The 19,580-nt window shown below is 36.0% G+C and overlaps 1 protein-coding gene and 1 long non-coding RNA gene across 14 annotated transcripts in view; one reads left to right on the top strand and one right to left on the bottom strand.

Moving 5' to 3' along the window:
• Positions 1-19,580, bottom strand: part of MAP3K1 (mitogen-activated protein kinase kinase kinase 1) — a 77,026-nt gene that overhangs the window by 3,458 nt on the left and 53,988 nt on the right. For 7 of the 8 annotated variants that reach the window (XM_027041690.2, XM_053223122.1, XM_027041702.2 and 4 more), the window contains 13 exons: positions 16,341-16,462; positions 15,655-15,736; positions 15,357-15,540; positions 12,771-13,049; positions 9,702-9,823; positions 8,025-8,116; positions 7,579-7,768; positions 5,987-7,271; positions 5,461-5,613; positions 4,550-4,712; positions 2,265-2,396; positions 1,284-1,426; positions 431-562 (listed from right to left, as the gene is read on the bottom strand). In XM_027041690.2, coding sequence (XP_026897491.2) covers positions 431-562; positions 1,284-1,426; positions 2,265-2,396; positions 4,550-4,712; positions 5,461-5,613; positions 5,987-7,271; positions 7,579-7,768; positions 8,025-8,116; positions 9,702-9,823; positions 12,771-13,049; positions 15,357-15,540; positions 15,655-15,736; positions 16,341-16,462 — 3,079 coding nt within the window. The remainder of the gene's footprint in view (positions 1-430; positions 563-1,283; positions 1,427-2,264; positions 2,397-4,549; positions 4,713-5,460; positions 5,614-5,986; positions 7,272-7,578; positions 7,769-8,024; positions 8,117-9,701; positions 9,824-12,770; positions 13,050-15,356; positions 15,541-15,654; positions 15,737-16,340; positions 16,463-19,580) is intronic. The other variant, XM_053223082.1, reaches the window with a different exon arrangement.
• Positions 1-19,580, top strand: part of LOC113594399 (uncharacterized) — a 71,157-nt gene that overhangs the window by 29,952 nt on the left and 21,625 nt on the right. For 4 of the 6 annotated variants that reach the window (XR_003414793.2, XR_003414794.2, XR_003414795.2 and 1 more), the window contains 2 exons: positions 6,961-7,091; positions 8,801-9,308. This is a non-coding gene — a long non-coding RNA (uncharacterized LOC113594399). Of the gene's footprint in view, positions 1-6,960; positions 7,092-8,800; positions 9,309-19,580 lie in introns of those variants that run through there. The other 2 variants (XR_003414799.2, XR_003414801.2) reach the window with 1 other exon arrangement.

Genomic DNA, 19,580 nt, shown 5'->3' with positions numbered 1-19,580 from the left:
ATTCTACTATTCTTTGATGGAAATGGACAGACAGGATTTGGCACCTGACTTGGGTGTACATTTTTTAAATACAGAAAACAGTAAATCAGATTGTAAAACTTTGTGGATTATATATACAGGAAGGAAGAGCTTTACATTTTTATACTTGAAAGTCTGAGATATACACATATTTCACTTAGGAACAATGACTCATTATTTGCTAACTCATTGTTCACAATGACTTTATGGAGCCTAACTACTGTGAAAAATGAGAACCAACTGTACATGCTGCCAGCATTCACCGCACCATATGAATTCCTGCATATGTATACATACATATTTATTTCAAGGAAGATCTACCTGGACATTAGATTGAGAGTTAAGGAGAACCCATGAAAATCTTCCTCCTGCCAATTTTAGTGGAAAGAAGTAATTTTTATATCATAAATACCTTAAATATCAAAGCAAGATGATTGGAGTGTTTTTCTGCATTCCAGGGTGGTTTTGCACAAGCCATTTCTATAATAGCACAGCCAACACTCCATACATCACAGCTCCTACCATATTGCTGACCTCTTAGTACCTAAAATAAAAAAGAGAGTTAATTTGGAAAGAGGATCCATTAAAAAAAGACATTCTGTAGTTACGGATTCTAGTTTTTTTATTTCAAACCAGAACAATGGTACAAACAGCAATTTCATGGACTAGTCTGATGTCTCATTTATTTCATCAACAAACTTAATCTGTGTGGTACAAAAAATATTTTGGAGAACTGGGAGATTCTGAAGAAGGATCACATCACAGAATTTCAAAGCAGCCCCAGTGCACTTAAAAGTTAACTATGGGGCCAAAGGACAACCAGTTAACATTACATATGAACACGAAGAGTTCTGAACACAAAAGAAGCCTAATTCAGAATTGTAATGTTTACTTAAACTTCTACTAAGTCCTGCTTCTGTGTCATCTCCCTTTTGAATAGAGAGAGAACAGTTGTTAAGATTTCTAATTATGTGCACTTTGGGCTTACTACAAAACAAGTAGTATAAATTACCCCAAAATTCTTTGTTAGAAATAGCTTTTAAGCAAATCTACGAAAACCCATCTTTTAAAATTTTGTCAAGACCAAGATAGAAAGGCAGGGATTAAGAGTCTGAAATCAAGGATACCATTAAAACCTTATTTTTAGCCTCATGGACTTCTAAGTGGTAAGCATATACTGAATAACACCGCAAACTAATTTGCTATAATTCTGTCACATAGAACTCCAGATATTTTCTTTCATCACACTCAAAGCTGCTTCTCACCTCAGGTGCCATAAATGCAATTGTCCCCAATAACTGTCCCTGAAACTCTCCTGCACCAGTTCCTTTTGATGCCAACCTGGCTGCAGCTCCAAAATCTGCAATTCTCAGTCTCTGACCTGTGCTGTCAATTAGCAAATTGGCACCTGTCAACAAAAACAGCAAATGACCTTGTATGTTAAAAAACAAAAGGATTCAAATCTCAGTAAAATACTACTAATAGGACAATCACAGAAGAAATGGGTATGTCAGAGGTTCAGAGAACTCTCCCCTCTCAATTCAAAGGCACACAGGTATCGACATGTAAAACAAATAAAATCCCAAATCCTCAAAGGGAAGATGAAAGTAAGAAGGCATAAAGAGATACAAAGGCAGACATTTAGTGAAATGTCACTAAGTGTTGAAAATCTTTAATATAATGAATCCCAACAAAAACCTTCCCTCAACATTAAAGTTTTAGTGTAGCTTACATTTTAAGACAAAATTTGTTGAAATATACCTAAGACCAATTCAAAATACACACTGTCAAATACTAGCCAAAGACTTTCATGTCAGGAAACCAAAGCTGCTCTTAAACAAAATAAACTGCAAAAGATCTGAAAGGCTTTTTCTCAAAAAAGTTCATAATATCCCAGTTATTTTAAATAAAACCAGGAATGGGAACTTTTGGGGAGGCAGTAGAAATCAGGAGACCAAGAAAGGTAATCAGAGACCTGAATTTTATACTTGGTTTGCCATTAGTTATCAGACTGAGAAAAAAAAAAAAAATCAGCAGTAAGAATGGAAAAGTCACAGCCTAAGGAAGGCAGATTATATGATTCCAAAGGTTCCTTTCGCTTAGAATAATTCTAGTGATTTGAGTTACTCAGGGGAAACAGTCCCATAGATAATCTCAAGTTAGAAATTATCAACAAAGGTCTGAATTTTAAAACTACATTTGATTTCTACCTCTTGCTAATAGGTAGTAATGAAAAGAATTCTTACCTTTGACATCTCTGTGAATGATCTGGTTTTCATGGAGATATGAAAGGCCACGAAGTAATTGTTCAGTATAGTTAATAACTACTGATTCTTTGAAGGCTCCATATTTACTGAGCAAATGAGCCACAGATCCCCCTTTAAGACAAACATGTAATGATAGTTATCATAAATTTAAGCCAAATGAAAACCATTGATTACATTTTGGTTACATTAGCTTGCACCACATGAATTCACATTCATGTATGGAATGTTATATTTATACACTGCATCAGAAGTGAAACTGATTTAAAAACTAACACATTCCTAACAATTAGACATTTTCATCAAACTTTCATGAACTAGTTTTTTGGGAGGTCAAGATTTCAGAAAGCTTTAAAACTTAATAGTTTTACATGGAGCCATTTCTGAAATGTACCATTCACCTCTCTTTTTGATAGATACATAAAACACTTTTTTTTTTTTTTGAGAGAGAGCATTAGGGGGGAGAGGGAGAGAGATTCTTAAGCAGGCTTCACCCCCCAGTGTGGAGCCCAATGTGGGGCCTGATCTCATGACCGTGAGATAAGCCAAAATCAAGAATCTAATGCTCAATCAACTGAGCCATCCAGGTACCCCCAAAATACCTTAAAAAAAACTTTTTTAATGTTTGTTTGTTTTTGAGAGAGAGTACGCGAGCAGGGGAGGGGCAGAGAGGGAGATAGAGAATCTGAAGCAGCTCCAGGCTCTGAGCTGTCAGCACAGAGCCCAGGTGGGGCTCAACTCACAAACTGCGACATCATGACCTGAGGACATCATGACCTGCGACATCATGTCCAAAGTCAGACACTTAACTGAATGAGCCACCCAGGCACCCCCAAAATACCTTTCTTAATAATAAGACTTAAATAAACAGTGCTAACATGTTACTTAGCAGAAGATAAAGAGAATAGGAGGAGCCAGAAGATCGAGCATTAGGCTTCATGTTCTATTATCTACTAGTTGTGACCTGGTACAAGTCACAAACTCCGTAAACCTCACTGAGAAGTATTTGTAATAGTCAACCTGAAAACAACCATCAACCTAGCTATGACCAACATCAGAGAACATATTAAAAATAAAAACTCTTCAAACACAAAAAATCTAAAAAGTTAAACCACTTATTCATTCATTACATCCCAAGTTACTTGTTTTACTGTATATATGGTATATTTTGTCATTATTTTTCACATAGATAAGGTTCAATTTTATGCTTCATTGCTTAATTTTTCCAAGTTGTATCTTTTTTCTTATTTATTTATTTATTTATTTTAACACTTATTCATTTTTGAGAGAGAGCATGAGCTGGGAAGGGGCAGAGAGAGAGGGAGACACAGCATCTGAAGCAGGCTCAAGGCTCTGAGCTGTCAGCACAGGGCCCAATGTGGGGCTTGAACTCAAGAACCATGAGATCGTGACCTGAGCCCAAGTCGGATGCCTAACCAACTGAGCCACCCAGGTGCCCCTCCAAGTTATATCTTAATTTCACTTTTATATTGTCATGTTAAAACATCTCAAATCTGTCCAACTAATGACAGCCACCTGGAAAAATATGGGTCTTATACATAGCAGTTTAAAAAAAATTATTCTTATAAAAGAATGCTATATAATCATTTAAAAAGAAACACAGAGGGGCGCCTGGGTGGCTCAGTTGGTTAAGCGTCCGACTTCCGCTCAGGTCATGATCTCGAGGTTTGTAAGGTTCAGCCCCGTGTTGGGCTCTGTGCTGACAGCTCAGAGCCTGGAGCCTGCTTCGGATTCTGTGTTTGCCTCTTTCTCTGCCCCTCCCCTGCTCACACTCTGTCTCTGTCTCTCTCAAAAATAAACCACTGAAAAAGTTTAAAAGTTAGAGACAATATTTTATTTGTATTTAAAGACAAGTTATTTATAGTTTATATTATTAGGGTGATTTGCTTTTAGAAATTCAAGCTATTTAATAAAAATATGTATTCATCGGGGCGCCTGGGTGGCTCAGTCGGTTAAGCGGCCGACTTCGGCTCAGGTCACGATCTCACACTCCGTGAGTTCGAGCCCCGCGTCGGGCTCTGTGCTGACCGCTCAGAGCCTGGAGCCTGTTTCAGATTCCGTGTCTCCCTCTCTCTCTGACCCTCCCCCGTTCATGCTCTGTCTCTCTCTGTCTCAAAAATAAATAAACGTTAAAAAAAAAAATTAAAAAAAAAATATGTATTCATCAAAATGTTTTTCCTAAATTTAACGTCAACCAGAAAGTTAAATTCATGTACTACTATTGGTAATTTAAAACATGAACATACCTGCCATCCATTCGATGAAGAGATTATAATTGCTCTTCTCACATGTGGCTCCCAACATCCTAATGATGTTGGGATGATTCAAATGGCTCATCATTCTGATCTCTTCTCTTAATGCTTCCACTACTTCTTCTTGCTCAGAAGATGTATTTCTGACATACGTCACCTGTTTCAATAACCACGTTTACAAGGTTTTTAATTCTGATGAATTTCTATTTACAGTTTTCACTGACAATCTGATCTAAAATGGGCAAATTCATATTAGCTTATATAATAGGAATTGGCATTTATGCTCATGGATGCAATGTAGATACTTCATGAAAAGCCAATTCAAACACTTTTAGACAGGGTGTGGCTTAAGCAGTGAAATATCAGAAAAGTGACAAAAAGATGGGACATAGCCAATCCTCCCAAACCGAAGACAGAAGGAGAAAAGCCAATTCATGGAAGAACCAATGTGATTTAAAAATGAAAACTTCATTATTTTCTTATCTTGATAAGCATGCTCATTATAAAAAGTAAACTACCAGAGCCCCCGAGATGATGGTACATTGGTAACATTGCTACAAGGAGTATGAAACCATACCTCTGTTAATAAAAAGCACAACCAAAAACCAAAAACAGCCACTATGAGGCCCACCTTGATGTTGCATCTTAGAATCGTCATGCATAGTCACACTTAAAGAGTGTATTTTGAGGGATCGTTTCTATAATTTGTTAAAATAATCATGCTTCAGCTTTTCAATAGAATTCATGATGCTTTTGGTGCTTTGGCAGTATTTACTTTGAAATTTAGGTTTGTGATAATCAAAGAACAAAAGCATATACACAAAGGGACCTAGCCTTTACTTTTCTTATTTGCTCATGCTTCATTTTTATAATTTAAATCATTTATGTGCTCACCAGATATTTACCTGTTTAACAGCCATTAAAGTTCCAGTTCCCACATCTTGAGCCTGATAACAAGAAGAAAATGCTCCAAGGCCTATCTGCTGACCTTTTAGCCATTCAGTGTCTTCTCTGTAAGGTTGCTTTGCTTTGGTATGTCCTGGTAGAGTTTCGGGTGTCTACATATTAAATGAAAGCAATCTTTTTACTATTAAGTTAAAAGAGGAAGGATCTTTTAAAAGAGGAAATTAGCCTCGCAAAATATTATTCTTGTTCAGTCTGACTTCCCAAACTACCTATAAAGTTGACCTCTGAATGGGCAGTGTTGGTGACCAATGTCAAATGCAGAAGTGATCACCATTATAGAACAAACCAGAAATGCCTTTGAAATAGTCAAGGAGTGTGTGTTTAAGCAATGACACGATATTATATACAATGTGTAATTCTATGTGAAAAATTGCTTCTAATGATTAACTTGTGTAAAAAACATCATTTCTGAATTAGATTTTAGCGGTACAAAGAAACTCTAATCTCTTTAAGACTTGTACTTACATCCTGTTGAATAATGATGATATCCTCTCCATTTTCAACCTGTAGTTGAGGAACTATGGGGAGGGCATCCTGAGACGCTGACATTGCCATGGCAATTGCTAAAGCTTCTTCTTCTTCAGCTTCCATCTTTTCTTTGCACTTCTGATTATGATTCACATCATCTTTGTAGGAATCATCATTTTCATCCTTTTCAGGAGACAGGACAGCAACTTCTGACTTAAAAGTTACTGTTGTGTCACTTGAAGGCATAGATGCTTCAAGAAGGTCCTCAATGCTGGAATTGAGTTCTGTATTGACGTCTAATCTGCATTTCTCTTCTACTGGGGTGAATACTGTCTCATCACTGGGTATAACAGCACTACTGCTATTGCTGCTGCCACCAAAGCTGTCATCACATCTGGAAGTACTACTTTTCAGATCAAGTGTCATGCTATTCTTTGAGACATCTCCTTGTTTACTTGTATTACCTGGGGTAGGTCGAGACGGCTTTGGCCTGTGTATAGTACTAGAAGGCAGGGGTCTTGACTGAGTAAAGATGGGGGAAAGTTTATCTGAGTCTCTGTTTTCGGAACAGTTTCTCTGGAACTGTAGAGAAAACTTACGCTGTGTTTGAGGAGATGCAGAAGGTATTTTGCAGGGAATGAATCCCTGAGGTCTATGCTTAGCGATATCTGTTCCGGTACCAACTGGTGCAGATGGGGCAGATGAAGAAGGAGTTGACAAGGATGGAAACACTAATTGGGAATGATGAGATAAAGGAGAGGAGTTCAAACACTGACTGTGGGGTCTGCCTTTAGTTTGAACCACTGGCTTTGGTTGCTCCATTGTTGTTGAACTAGGAAGTCCTACTGAAATGCTACCCAGTCTGTCAGTAATGTCTTCTGAATTGGCACTCAGTTTTGTGGCACACAGTACTTTTCCAGTTTTCTCTAAATGGTCTGTGTGCTCAAGGGAGCTGTTCTCTGTGGTTTCAGGAAAGCTGTTAGAGACAGATGCCTGCAAAAAGCTGTCATGTTGACCATCCAAATTGTCTTCTACGCCCAGCTGGATGGCCTCAGCGATTTCCACCTCATCTGCAATAGCCATCAGACGACGACGCATCCTGGTAAAATGAGTGGAACTGGAAACATTCAGCATTTCTAACAGTTTTGAAAATACATGGGGTACTGCAGTAACCATTCTTGCAGAACTCAAATAGATCCTTCGGGAGAGTTTGCCAACCATTGAGTGGGAATTATCAATGGACTGCAAAGCAAAAGTTAAAAGGGACAGCAGCTTTTTATACCTGAAAGAAAAAAACACATTCAATTACAAGTTAAAACTACTGCAAAATATACACAAATAAAAAGAAGCTTATATACATTTAAAAACAGTCCTTTCAGTACAAAGGATCGATATATTTTCAATTAAATAGCCCAGGCTTGAGGTTTTTATGTCAATCAAATATTAAGGTATTAGTAGTAACCTGTATATGTTCTGTAGTTTCTAAGTCTTTCTAAAATGTGTCCTTCTTTGGGGAGGGGGGGGCGGGGTAAGGTAGGGATGGGGTAGGAGGGAAGAACAAAGTAATATATTTGCAGAAGAAAAATTACCTGACTTCAACAGGCTCAGCTTGTGAAACATCAGTACTGGCGATATGAGGGTAAAATTCAGCAGGAAATTCCAACAGCAGTCTGTCCATAAGACAAAGGCGGCCCAGAAGTTCTTGCCAGTTGTTTGATTCAGTTTGGTTTCCAAGAATACAACTTAAGACATAATCAACACCACCAATACCAATGGATCCTACAAAAAGGAAATAACAAATAACTGAAAAATAGTGATACTAAAATCTAAAACATGATCAAAATAGCATAAAGACCAAGAAAAATACTCTAATTATATTCATTTTAAGTACTGTTTAGATTAATTCCTATTTCTAATGTTAGCTGACTGAATCAATTTACACAATTACTTCAAAATCCTGTATACAGCTGCCCTATCAGAGATTATGGGATTATGATAAGACCTGCTACATTTATTTTAAGTAAAAAGATTTTACCAGCTTTAAGTATTTCTCTGCCAACTGCCAACTCTCCTGCTTGGCCTTTGCACAATTCCAACAGGGTTGATATAGACAGCTGACTTGTGCGACTAAAAATGAAAGAAGCAACATCAGACTTGCATCTTATCCTGGATAAAATACACATTAAAAGGACAAAAGGACAATAGTAATGTAATGCCATATGAAAAGGTGGCAAAAAATAGTTTCACAAGTGTTTGCTTTTCCACCACTAAAATCAATTTACAGTGTTGCTACAGATAATATTCATTATTTAAGGTCTAATTTCATAAGCTTTACCTCATCTATGTTAAGCACAGAATCTTTACTAGTGGCTCTTAGCAAATGTTGATTTAAATAGCAAACCAGATAAAAGGCATATTTTGATTACTTCATTAAAAAAGACAGAAGACTCATTTTGATTTCTGAATTTTCACTAAGAATCTCTTGAATTAAAAACAAAACCTTCCCCTCCAAAACCTTCATGTTCTCTTATATAGCCAGAGTGAGTTCCAAGTATCTTAAAACCTCTACTGTATTTTTTATAATGTCCATCACCGAAGCAACCAGGTAAACAATCTAACTTTAGAATTCTGGAAAGCACACAACTGCCACAAAAGCAATGAAGTTTTCAGAAAAGTACTGATTCTCATACTGAAAAACCATGTGATTTTTCTGTGCATTTTGCTAATGATTTGTTAATTTGCCTGTTAAAGTTCTTGAGATATTATAGGACTCTCCTTAATAAGAAAATCTCTAATACTTTCAATCCATAGGCTTGGGTAGAGAAAACAATGGAGGAAAAAGACGTAATGAAATGTGAAGCAAATCAAATCTAAGCACCTAATTTTTGAGACCAGTTACAAATGACAGCATGCGATGGAAGGAGGAAGACAAAGGCTGGGCTGAGAGAGCTCCAAATGGGTGTAATGGCAGAGGCACAAGGGTGAGTCCATGCTTCCTTACCACCTGAGACCGGCTGGATGTGAAGAGGTGAGAACCACCAAACAACTGTTCCCAGCTATGCTCACTAAGTGAAAAGTCATCTTTTCCTCCCACTTCACAGAACGGGAAAATAAAAGTGAACCAGTGGTCTCATAAAGGCACAGCCTGAGCTTATTTTACTATGATCATGCCTCACTTCTCTACCTTACTATCTCTACTCTCCCAGTTAGCATTACTCTTGCTCCTTGTCAGTTTTTATGGATATTGCAACGATATATGCAATTTGTTATTGTTGTTTTAAACATAAACTGTCAGAGTAAAATTCCATTACACAGCAAATAGGGAATGGTTGGGTTTTTTCAACCAGGTATAATGATTTTATAGGTTCCTATCCTGTGTAACTCATTCTCTAAAATGAGATTATATTTGTATCAGCTACTATTCTTACCAACTGGCCTTGAGATTAAGGACATTGCTTTATAATAAAAGAAAATCACAACACAATAATGTGGTTATCCATGTAGTTTGTTAGCCTGGTTTTTACTTGCCATTAGCCCTTCTCCCTAGTGCTGAAAATCTTTCAGTGTTACATTTTAATTTCAAATCTCATTTTAGAAAACAATATTCAAAGCCTCATTTAATAAATATGTATCAAATACTCACCAGGTATGAGGCTTGTTGCTAGGCTTTTAATATAAGAGGGTTTGAAGCAGTTCATCAATAGGGCCTTACCTATTGGCATCTGCACACTTGACTAGGATGGTGTCTACAACTGGCCGGAGAAGTCTCTGGAGTTTGATTCTTTCTGCCAAACTATGGCAAGGAGTATATACCAGCATGGCTCTCAATGTTTTCTGGGGGGGGGGGGGGGAGGGGAAACCTGAAGGTCAGTTTAACTGCATTTGAAAAGCATCAGAGACTCTGGTATAATCTGAGACAATTTAATAAACAATACATAATGATAGGAATAGATTTATAACCCATAAAATAATCCATGAATCCATATTGATACAAATAAAAAACTGAATAAATAAATATATGGGGTAAAAAGAAATGCTCTGAACTATTTCTATAATTTTTAAAGTATGTATTTCAAAATGAAAAGAGTTTCCAGTGCCCAAAACTGGAATAATATGAGCAACAACTTAAATGATGACAGGATTGCATTATAACCCACAGACTAAAATACTCATCAGCCTATATTGATAAAATTTAAAAACTGAATAAATACACAATGAGGCAGAAGAGACAGCTCCTCTTTATAGAAGAATTCCTATTAATGTAGAAGGAATGAGAGAAATAGGAAGTCACCATTAGAATACCACAATAATAACTGCTGTAGACAAGATCCACTGAAAAATGCTAAAACCAGTGAGTGAAATTCTGAAGAGAAACAGGGTCTTTGCATAGTCTCAAAGTTTCTGCCTCAAAACATTTATTGTCATTTTATAGCAAGGAACCCCATAAACATCACCTTTACCAAGTGATGAAGGACAGCATCACCAGTACTTGGCACATCATGTACCCCTTGATACAGTGCACTAAGAATGCACATAAATCTCTGATATTCTTGTGAAAAATGCATAAACTGAACCTAATCATGAGGAAATATCATAAACCCAAAATGAGGGACATTGTTCAAAATAAGTGGTCAGCACACTTTCAAAGTGTCAAGATCTATGCGAGACAAGGAAAGACTGAGGAGCTGTCACAGATGGGAAGAGATTAAGGGAGCATGATAACTAAATGCTGTGTGAGTTTCTGGACTGGATCCTAAAACAGAAAAAAAGACATTATGGAAAAACTGGTGAAAACTGAAGAAAGTCTGCAGCTTAGCTGTAAAGAACATTGCTGGAACAGAAGAATGTATTTGTTCTCAAGAGATATATGCTAAAGTATATGAGGTGAAATACCATGTCATGATGCCTACAAATTAACTCTCCAAAAGTTCAGCAAAGAATTAGGTATGGCGAGGGAGAGGAAGAAAAAGGAGGACAGAGGGGAGGGAGAGCTTTAAGGGAAGGAACCACTTCTGCCTGCCTTATGCTTGGTGCACTAAGTAATTATAGAGGAATCAGAATATAGTATGATTCTGAGTCCCTTCCCTCTACAGCTAACTAGATGGGAAACCATCTGAACTTAAGCAACAACCAGACAGGCAGTCTACTGAATAGTCAAGTATGTCTGAAGGTGTGTGTTAGATAACAGTAAGAAGAAGGAGGTTAAAAGTTGGGCCAAGAACATTGTTATGCTGGTCCCTGAATATTCTACTTGAAAAAATAGACCAAGGTAAGAAATATTTGGGAAATAATGCATCCTACTCCTTGATCTCATAGATTTCCAATGTACATTAGCTTACTGAAGGTTCCTAGAAGCCTTCAGTGAACAACTCATTTAATTTGTGTAATTCATTGCTTATCAGTTTTAACTGAACAAAGAACTCTGTCTTCAAGGGAAGTTTTCATAATCCTGCCAAACTTCCATGGAATATACTTTTGGAAATGCTGCTAAAGCAACAGAAACACCTAAAGGTTTCTAAGCTGGGGAATAATCAAAGTGGTCTTTAAGGAATACTGATGGCTACTGTATGGTCAATGTTCAGTGTTCCAGACATTATGATTAGAGGTTTTACATAATCTCATTTCAAACCTAAGAGGTAGTATTTTCCTTATAGGTGAGAAACCTGAAATTAAAGAGTCCTAAAAAATCACAATGCTAGCCAGTGGAAGAACCAGAATTTGAATCAAAGTCTCTATAATCTTAACCTTATGTCCAGATTACCTATGCTAGTCCCAGTTGAACTAGCAGATTATTTAAGTATCCTAGTTAGGATGATAAATTATGAGGTCACTCAGTTCTGACTTCAAATTCATGTTCATAACCGTCAGGCTATACTACCTCTCAAAAAGAAGATTTATTAGGCATAGGTGTTATAGGATGATTAGAAAAAAAGTGGAAGCAGAGGGATTAATGAGTTTTGAAACTGGCTAGGTAAGAATTATTCTGAAGCAGTGGTTGTGAATTGGGGCAACTGTATCCCTCCGGGGACACTCAGCAATGCCTGGAGACATTCTGGGTTGTCATGATGGGGAGGAGGGGTAAGAGAGGTGTGTTATGGGTATCCAGTAGAGAGAGGTCAGGGTTGCTCCTACACCTCCTACAGTGCACAAGACAGCACCCTTGCCCCCAACAAATAATTATCTGGCTCAGTGTCAATAGTGCTGAGGTTGAGAAACCGTTCTGAAGTTATGTATACTCAGAATGAAAAAAGTCAAATAGCCTCCAAAATTACAAATGAAACAAGCTCTTTATTCCATCTCATTTATGAAACACAACTTCCAATAGGTTAAATTAGAAAAACTGAATCATCTGTGTCCTAGAACCTTCCTCTGTGAAAAGAATCCTGAATTTACATACAACAATATTAACAATCAGTTCTCCTTAATGTGTAACTAATGGCAAAATAAGTAGCTTTGATCACTTGCTATCCATTAAGAACATTTTTAATCTGATCATATGTAAGGTGTAAGGAAAATGTAAAGATATGAAGAGCAAGACACTGTTGTCTTAGGGGAGAAAAGGCAACAGTATATAATAAAACTTGAATAGATTAAAACAAAATCCAAATGAAGAGATTAAATGGAAAATTGTAATTCCTGGGATTATGGAATAAAAACTTGAATTTTCCAAAATTAAATCAGGTAAAGTAGTTTTACTGGATTTTGAGGATGATACCTACAAGCTTAAAAAAAAAAAAACACCACAACCATAATGCTTTGGTTATATAATAAAGCTACTTACTAAAGCAGCAACGTACACTTTGTAGACAGGGTCAGCACAGACCATTGATAAAACGTTGCAGCATGCCTCTACCACGTCTCCTGAGATGCTGGTCTGGGAAGACCCACTGGTGGCTCCAGCACTCGGGCTGCTTCTACCATTGCTCCCCGAATTTCCAGTGCTCTCCCCATTTGCCAATAGCAGAGCCCCACTAACATCATGGGAAAGACGCCTGAGAGCCATCTCTCTTACATTCCAGTTTCTAGAAAATAAGCAGCCAACGAGTTCCATTCCAAATACCTATAATCAAAAAAACACAATGAATTTAATGTGAAGAAAAACCAATAAACCTAAAGTATTTGGAAATAAGCATGATTTTTGAAAAATTGCGGACATTTCTTAAGTCTCTATCAATCTACGCAGGTTCAAATATGTCTAGCCACTTAAAAATCCTAAGGAGGAATTTAATACTCAAGTTTAACTGGTAATTATCAAAAGCCCTTAATATTTATTAGCTCAAATAAAATTAAGAGTGAACTCCATTAAGTAATTAGATGGATATTTATACATTTCTGTACTCTTATGCTTACCAAAGAAAAAAAACCTGTGAAGAACCCCAACTCTGAATTCTTATTATGGTAGTTACAGAGAAAAAACTGAAGATAAAGCCAAATCAAAACAGGCACTGGACTGTCCAAGGGATACAGAGTATTTCTCCTACAGATGACAGTGGTAAGTCAAAAGCTTTTAATGTGATTTCTGTCTTGTAGAAAAAGGTAAAAGAAAAAAAACACTCAGCAAAATTAGATGGAACTATAATGAATGGAGTGGAAAAATCTAAAGCTAAAAGAAAAAACAAAACTCTTGTGTTCAAATCAGCAAAGGATAATGATATGCCTATAATTAAAGTGCATGTTCGGGCGTCTGGGTGGCTCAGTCAATTAAGCTGCTGACTCTTGATATTGGCTCAGGTCATGATCTCACGGTGGTGAGATAGAGCCCCATGTCAGGCTCTGCACTGGGTGTGGAGCTCGCTTAGGATTCTCTGTCCTTCTTCCTCTGCCCCTTCCCTGCTTGCACTCTTGCTCTCTCTCTCTCTCTCAAAAAAAAAAAAAAAACAAAACAAAACAACAACAACACATCATTACCATGTCTGTAAAGCCAGAGTCCCTAAATAATGGAAAGAGTACATGGTCTTGACATTATGGGACAATTAACTAAAAGTAAACTTAATACCTAAGAAAATTTATCATATGAAAATTTTTGAAATTTTAGAGATGAATAAACACCATTTTGGGGAAAACAAATGACTTATTTATAGATGTTTTAAGTTAATAAAGGAGAATAAATTAACTAGAATATAGTTAAATTATTATATGCCTGGCACTCACTGTTAAAAAGCATACTATGATCAAAGTCTTAATTCTGTCTTATATTCTTAGTAAAAAACTAGGAATAGATAACATTAAGTGCAACCTAAAGCTTAAACAAAACACACTTGACCACTGCCTTGAAAGAATAGCATCCAATAGCTCAGTATCAATTTGAGAGTTCTCCTGAGGATTTATAGGTGAGGGCCTATGTTAAATATCATTAATGAACCAGTTAAAATAAGGTATGTTTATTAAGTTTGGAAATTTTATTAGTTTCATGATAGGTTGATTACATGCAGAGAAGAGTTTCAAAAGCTGCAGGACTATAGTGGTCATAAAAAGAAAAAGGAAATAAATCCTAATGACATATAAACTGAATGAGTTAGTGTGTCCATTGACAAATTTAACAGTTAAACAGAACTTAACAGATTATTGAAAATATTTTACTTCACTTATCTACTGGAGATATTGGTTTGGGATTCATTCGTTCATTCATTCATTCATATTTTACAGAGAGAGTGAACGAGGTGGGGAGAGGGGCAGAGGGAAAGACAATCTTAAGCAGGCTCCATGCTTTGCGTGGAATTCAACATGGGGCCGGATCCCATGAACCATGAGGTCATGACCTGCGCCAAAATCAAGAGTTGGACACTTACCTGACTGAGCCACCCAGGCATCCCTGGGATTCTACATTTTTAAATATCATGGACTAAAATAACAAAGAAAAATCACTAGAATCCAAGCAAACAACCAGTAGAAATTCTGATTAAGGAAGAAAAAAATATTTCATCCAAAGAGAAAATAAAGGACTAGGAACTGCCCTTACAAATAAAAATGACTAATATAAGGCAAATATCATACATTTTTTTTCAACCACTCAGCAATTATTAAGCAGCTATTATATATATGCCATGAAGATACAGAAATGAGAAATAGTAGGAATGGGATTAAACATTTGAATAAGTTAGCACTGAAGGGGTCTAGTGTCTATCCTTGGATAATCCTTAATGTCTGATGGTTCTAGAGATGGGCGGTGAGGCTCCAAAAATTTTTGAAATTTAAGCTTTATAATAAGCAGCATAGTATTAACACCAAAGGTAGAAATTTCCATCGAGTAAGAGTCATGATGGAGGCAAAGTAAAAGTATTTTTTTAAACTATAAACAACTGGGAGACAACTACATTAAGTGGTCTATAAAGGTTTATTTGAGAAATGAAGAACAAGAACCATTTACCTGAATCCATGGCTCAGCTAAATCTTTGTAAGCAGGAGGAATCTGCTGAGTTCCATAATGAGTAAGGTTAAAATTGCTCTCCTGACTCCTTCGTTGTGATCCAGCCAAAGGCTGCTGCTGTATGGTTTGCTGCTGTGCAGCTCGCAGGGAAGAAGGGGAATCCACAGGGCTTGACAACTCATGGCTAATTGAAAATTAACAAAATCTTGTTAAAAATAATTAACAGATTTAAATAACATTTAGGGAACATTTTAACTTTTTATTAGATACGTCCAAATCATTAATTCAAAACTGTTACCTGTAGAAATCGTGAGATCTCCATTTAGACCTACAAAGGGGACATATTAAAGGTTCTCTATTTCTTCTACATTCTTCTGCCCCTGAAAAATTAAAGGGAAGAACTTTACAAAAATATAAATGCTTAACATTAAGTAGTTATATATAATAATCGTTGCTAGTGGCTAGTATAGGTTTATATTGAAAGAACCTCAAAAAACAACCTGATCTATTTACCTAGAAGCAGGCAAACACAGTAGGTTAAATTTTATTCTGATGCACATACCTCTTGCAAATGCTGTTTTTTTAGTTACAACATGTATTTTGCTAACTATTTTTCAAAACATTCTGCCCACTGATTACCTGATAATGTTATTTCAAACTTGCTTTGATGTTACCCTGTCATGCCTGCCCAGGTCTTCTACCTCTTCACCTCCATGTACACTTCAAGACCAGAATCATGTTTCTAATTCTGTGCACTCCTTCCATTACTACATGTATCACACTATGTTACATTTCTTTGCTCACACAGCTCATCTCTTAAAGGATCCTAAACTCCAATTCATTGAAAACTTTACCTAAGGGCCTAGATATACTTCTTTTCTTCTCTCCCTAGTCTCCACAAAAGTCATGTTAAAATCCTAAATAATATAGTTGGATCATAGAGCAACTATTCTGAGTGAGCAGGGGGAGGAAAGAGCCACATACAGATTGACATGCAGTGGTGATGCAGCTTGTTCCTGCAGCCGTCTTCACACACAGTAAGGCTTTCTTCATCAAGCATGCCCAACAAGCAAATAGGACACATCTGTTCCTCCTCATCTTTGATACTGTAAGGAAGGGGAAATGAAAGCATTAAACAGAAAAGAATATAATACAGAATTAATGGCATAGCTAAAAACAGTTTTGGATTCTTTACAATATGAAAAAATAGAAATTCTTGTTAGGAAATCTTACATACAACTATTTGAGAATTTTATTTTTCCTATTAATTAGTAGAGTAACTTTAAATAAGATTTTGAGTTAAGCTTTCCTTGCTATGAGTACAATTCAGTACATAAACTATAATCTTAAGAGACCCATGTAGCCCCCAGATTCTGCTGTTCCTGAAAAACTGGTCTGAATGAGTGATAGTAAAGTAACAGTTTCCTAAAAAACGTTCCTGAAAGCTAAACAGGTCTAGCAAAGTCAGGATGCATGATTCCTCAGGTGAAGGCATACTTACTAGTCTCTCTCCCTCCTGACTATCTGCCCCTTTTCTTTATCTCTTTTCATAATTATGGAGCTACATGGAGTGGGGAAATGCTGTCAAAATATGCATGCAGCAATGACAAAAATTAACAAATACTGGAGAAATTATTTATACAACAGTCTATAATAAAAATATTAATGGCAAAGATGATCCCAGCTCAAGTAACTTTTCAAATTACACCAAAATTAGCTTACTCAAAAGATTTAGAAAAAAAAAATTCCACAATTCAGTCCCACTGCAAGTATAACTTACTACTGAAATGCTTTTCTGACTTAAAAAAAAATTCCATCCTGGAATTTTTCTGCTCATCTTTTTACAGTATATATTTTGTAAACATTATTTAGATCATTTATCTATAGAGATGTACAATTTCATATTCTACTTGTTACTAAACTCTTCATATACATAGTAAAAATTTAATGGTGGCATCATTTTCCACTGAGTAGATAGATCTAACTACATAAGCATTTATTTATTGTTGGACAAAAGTTGTTTCCGTATTTTCACATTTTAAGAAACAAGTAGAAACCTCTTTGTGCCCACTTCTACATTTCTGATTTTCTTTTCTTTAGCAGTTTTTTCAGGAGTCAAGTCATGTGAGTAGAGAGCAGATATTAGCATACTACAAGGGGATCAAATTAGCCTGTGCCAGCTTTTGTAAACAAAGTTTTTTTTTGAACACAGCCATCCCCATTCATTCACATATCTTCTATGGGTTTTTCAGCTACAAGGGCAGAGATGAGTAGTAGTGACAGAGACCCAGTGAACCTTAAAGCCCAAAGTATTTAAAGTATAAAAAAGTGTAATAATGCCACTTATTGATAACCATTAAACTTTTTGGTCATGTATGTATGTACCCATAATACCCTTTATATATATAAAAATTGGGTTCATGCATGACATACAGCATTACAACCTAGATTTTGTTTCATGCCATTCAGTATTCTTTAGCAGCATAATTTTAACGGCTGCATGAACTATTCCTAATATGGGTATACTTTAACCACTCCCTTGCTCCATGTTTAAGCTATTCTCAATTTTTCACAATACTGTGACAGTCATATATATAAATCTTGTGCATTTCTCAGGTTAAACTTTTTTTCTTAAAAAAAGGTACATTTACTGGATCAACAAATACAAACATTTAAAAAATCACTTTTTTTTTTTTTTTTCCAGAAAGGCTATATAGCACTTGACATACAGTGAAGCAAATCCTTACACAAGAACTGAATGGTCTTCATTACAAAGTCTCTAAATAAATTTGATACCTTTTTTTTTTTAATGACCATTTTCTTAGTTATCAGGTTAACTAAACCATTTTCATGTTTGTTTCAATTTTTTTTTTAAGTTTATTTACTTATTTTGAAAAAAGAGAGAGAATCCCAAGCATGCTCCACACTGTCATTGCAGATCCCAACATGGGGCCTGACCTCAAGAACTATGAGATCATGAACTGAGCTGAAATCAAGAGTCAGGACGCTTAACCAACTGAGCCACCCAGGCGCCCTATGGAATTCTTGTGTCAATACTGTCTTCATGCCCTTTGCCCACTTATGTACTGGGACCTTAGGTTCCTGTTTGCAGCTTTAATTTTTTTGGTAAAGTTTTTAAAGTATATTCCAATTGTCCTAATTGTTTTTTTACTGTTTCTTATATAATTTAAAATTAATACAATGCAATCAGGTTTCCAGATAAGTTTCTTTTTATTTTAGTCTTTAGATATAAAAATTTGTGATTACGTGAAACATAACCTACTTAGCAACACAGTATAATCTCAGTAAAATCTAGATTATAGCTTCTGTGGTTTCTCTGCATGTATACATTAATCCAAATGAATTAATATCCATAGTATAGCCAGCCCATATTTGGAAGGTACCTTTGTTTATTTTAGAGAGAAACTTTCTAACTTAACTTTGGCTACCTGGTTTTAAACATTTTTTATTTTTTCCAAAATAAAAAGCTACAGGAATGTCAACCAAAAGGAGAAAGGGTCCAGAATAAGTTTGGGTCAGGAAGCTTGAGAAATAAAATTCATTCTTTTCATCTATTTAGAAGAGATAAGTAGTAAGAGAAAGAGTTCTGAACTAAAAGTCAAGATGCTGAGGTTCTGGTTCTGCCTTTGCTCACCTGAGTGGCATGACCTCTTTTGGCTTCACTTATCATGAAACCACATAAACTAGAAATCTCTAATTCCCAAAAAGCTTGTAAAACTCTATGATTCTAAAACAAATTCATTTAACCAAAAATAAGGAAATTCAAACATTTACTTTTCCTATAGGTGAAAAAACTGGTCTCTCCATTTTTCACAAATCCCTTGATCTGATTACTTTCTATTTGTGAATTTTGAAGTAGTTACAATACATAAAAAACTGATGGATGAAGATGGGATTTAATCACTTAGACCCGTGCTTCTCAAACAGGTGCCTCAGGAACACATAGGAGGTGCCCTTTTAAGAAAAGCAGCACTCTTTTCTGGAGTGATTTAAAAAACTCATTTTTACATTAAACCCAATAAGGAACTTGGAAAAGAAAGATAACTGACAAGAATTTTTATAATACTAGAGACTTGAAAATTTTTTCACACTGGTCATTTTAGGCTATATCCTTCAGTATTGTATGTTCATTCTTATCAGCTAGGCAATGAAAAAGTTTGAGAAGTGCCGTAGATTTTAAATAATAATTGTGATTAATGGCTA

This window comes from Acinonyx jubatus, chromosome A1, assembly GCF_027475565.1.
Source record: "Acinonyx jubatus isolate Ajub_Pintada_27869175 chromosome A1, VMU_Ajub_asm_v1.0, whole genome shotgun sequence".
NCBI classification, from domain to species: Eukaryota; Metazoa; Chordata; class Mammalia; order Carnivora; family Felidae; genus Acinonyx; species Acinonyx jubatus.
Note: the sequence above shows the minus strand (reverse complement) of the source record. Positions and strands in the feature narration are given on the sequence as shown.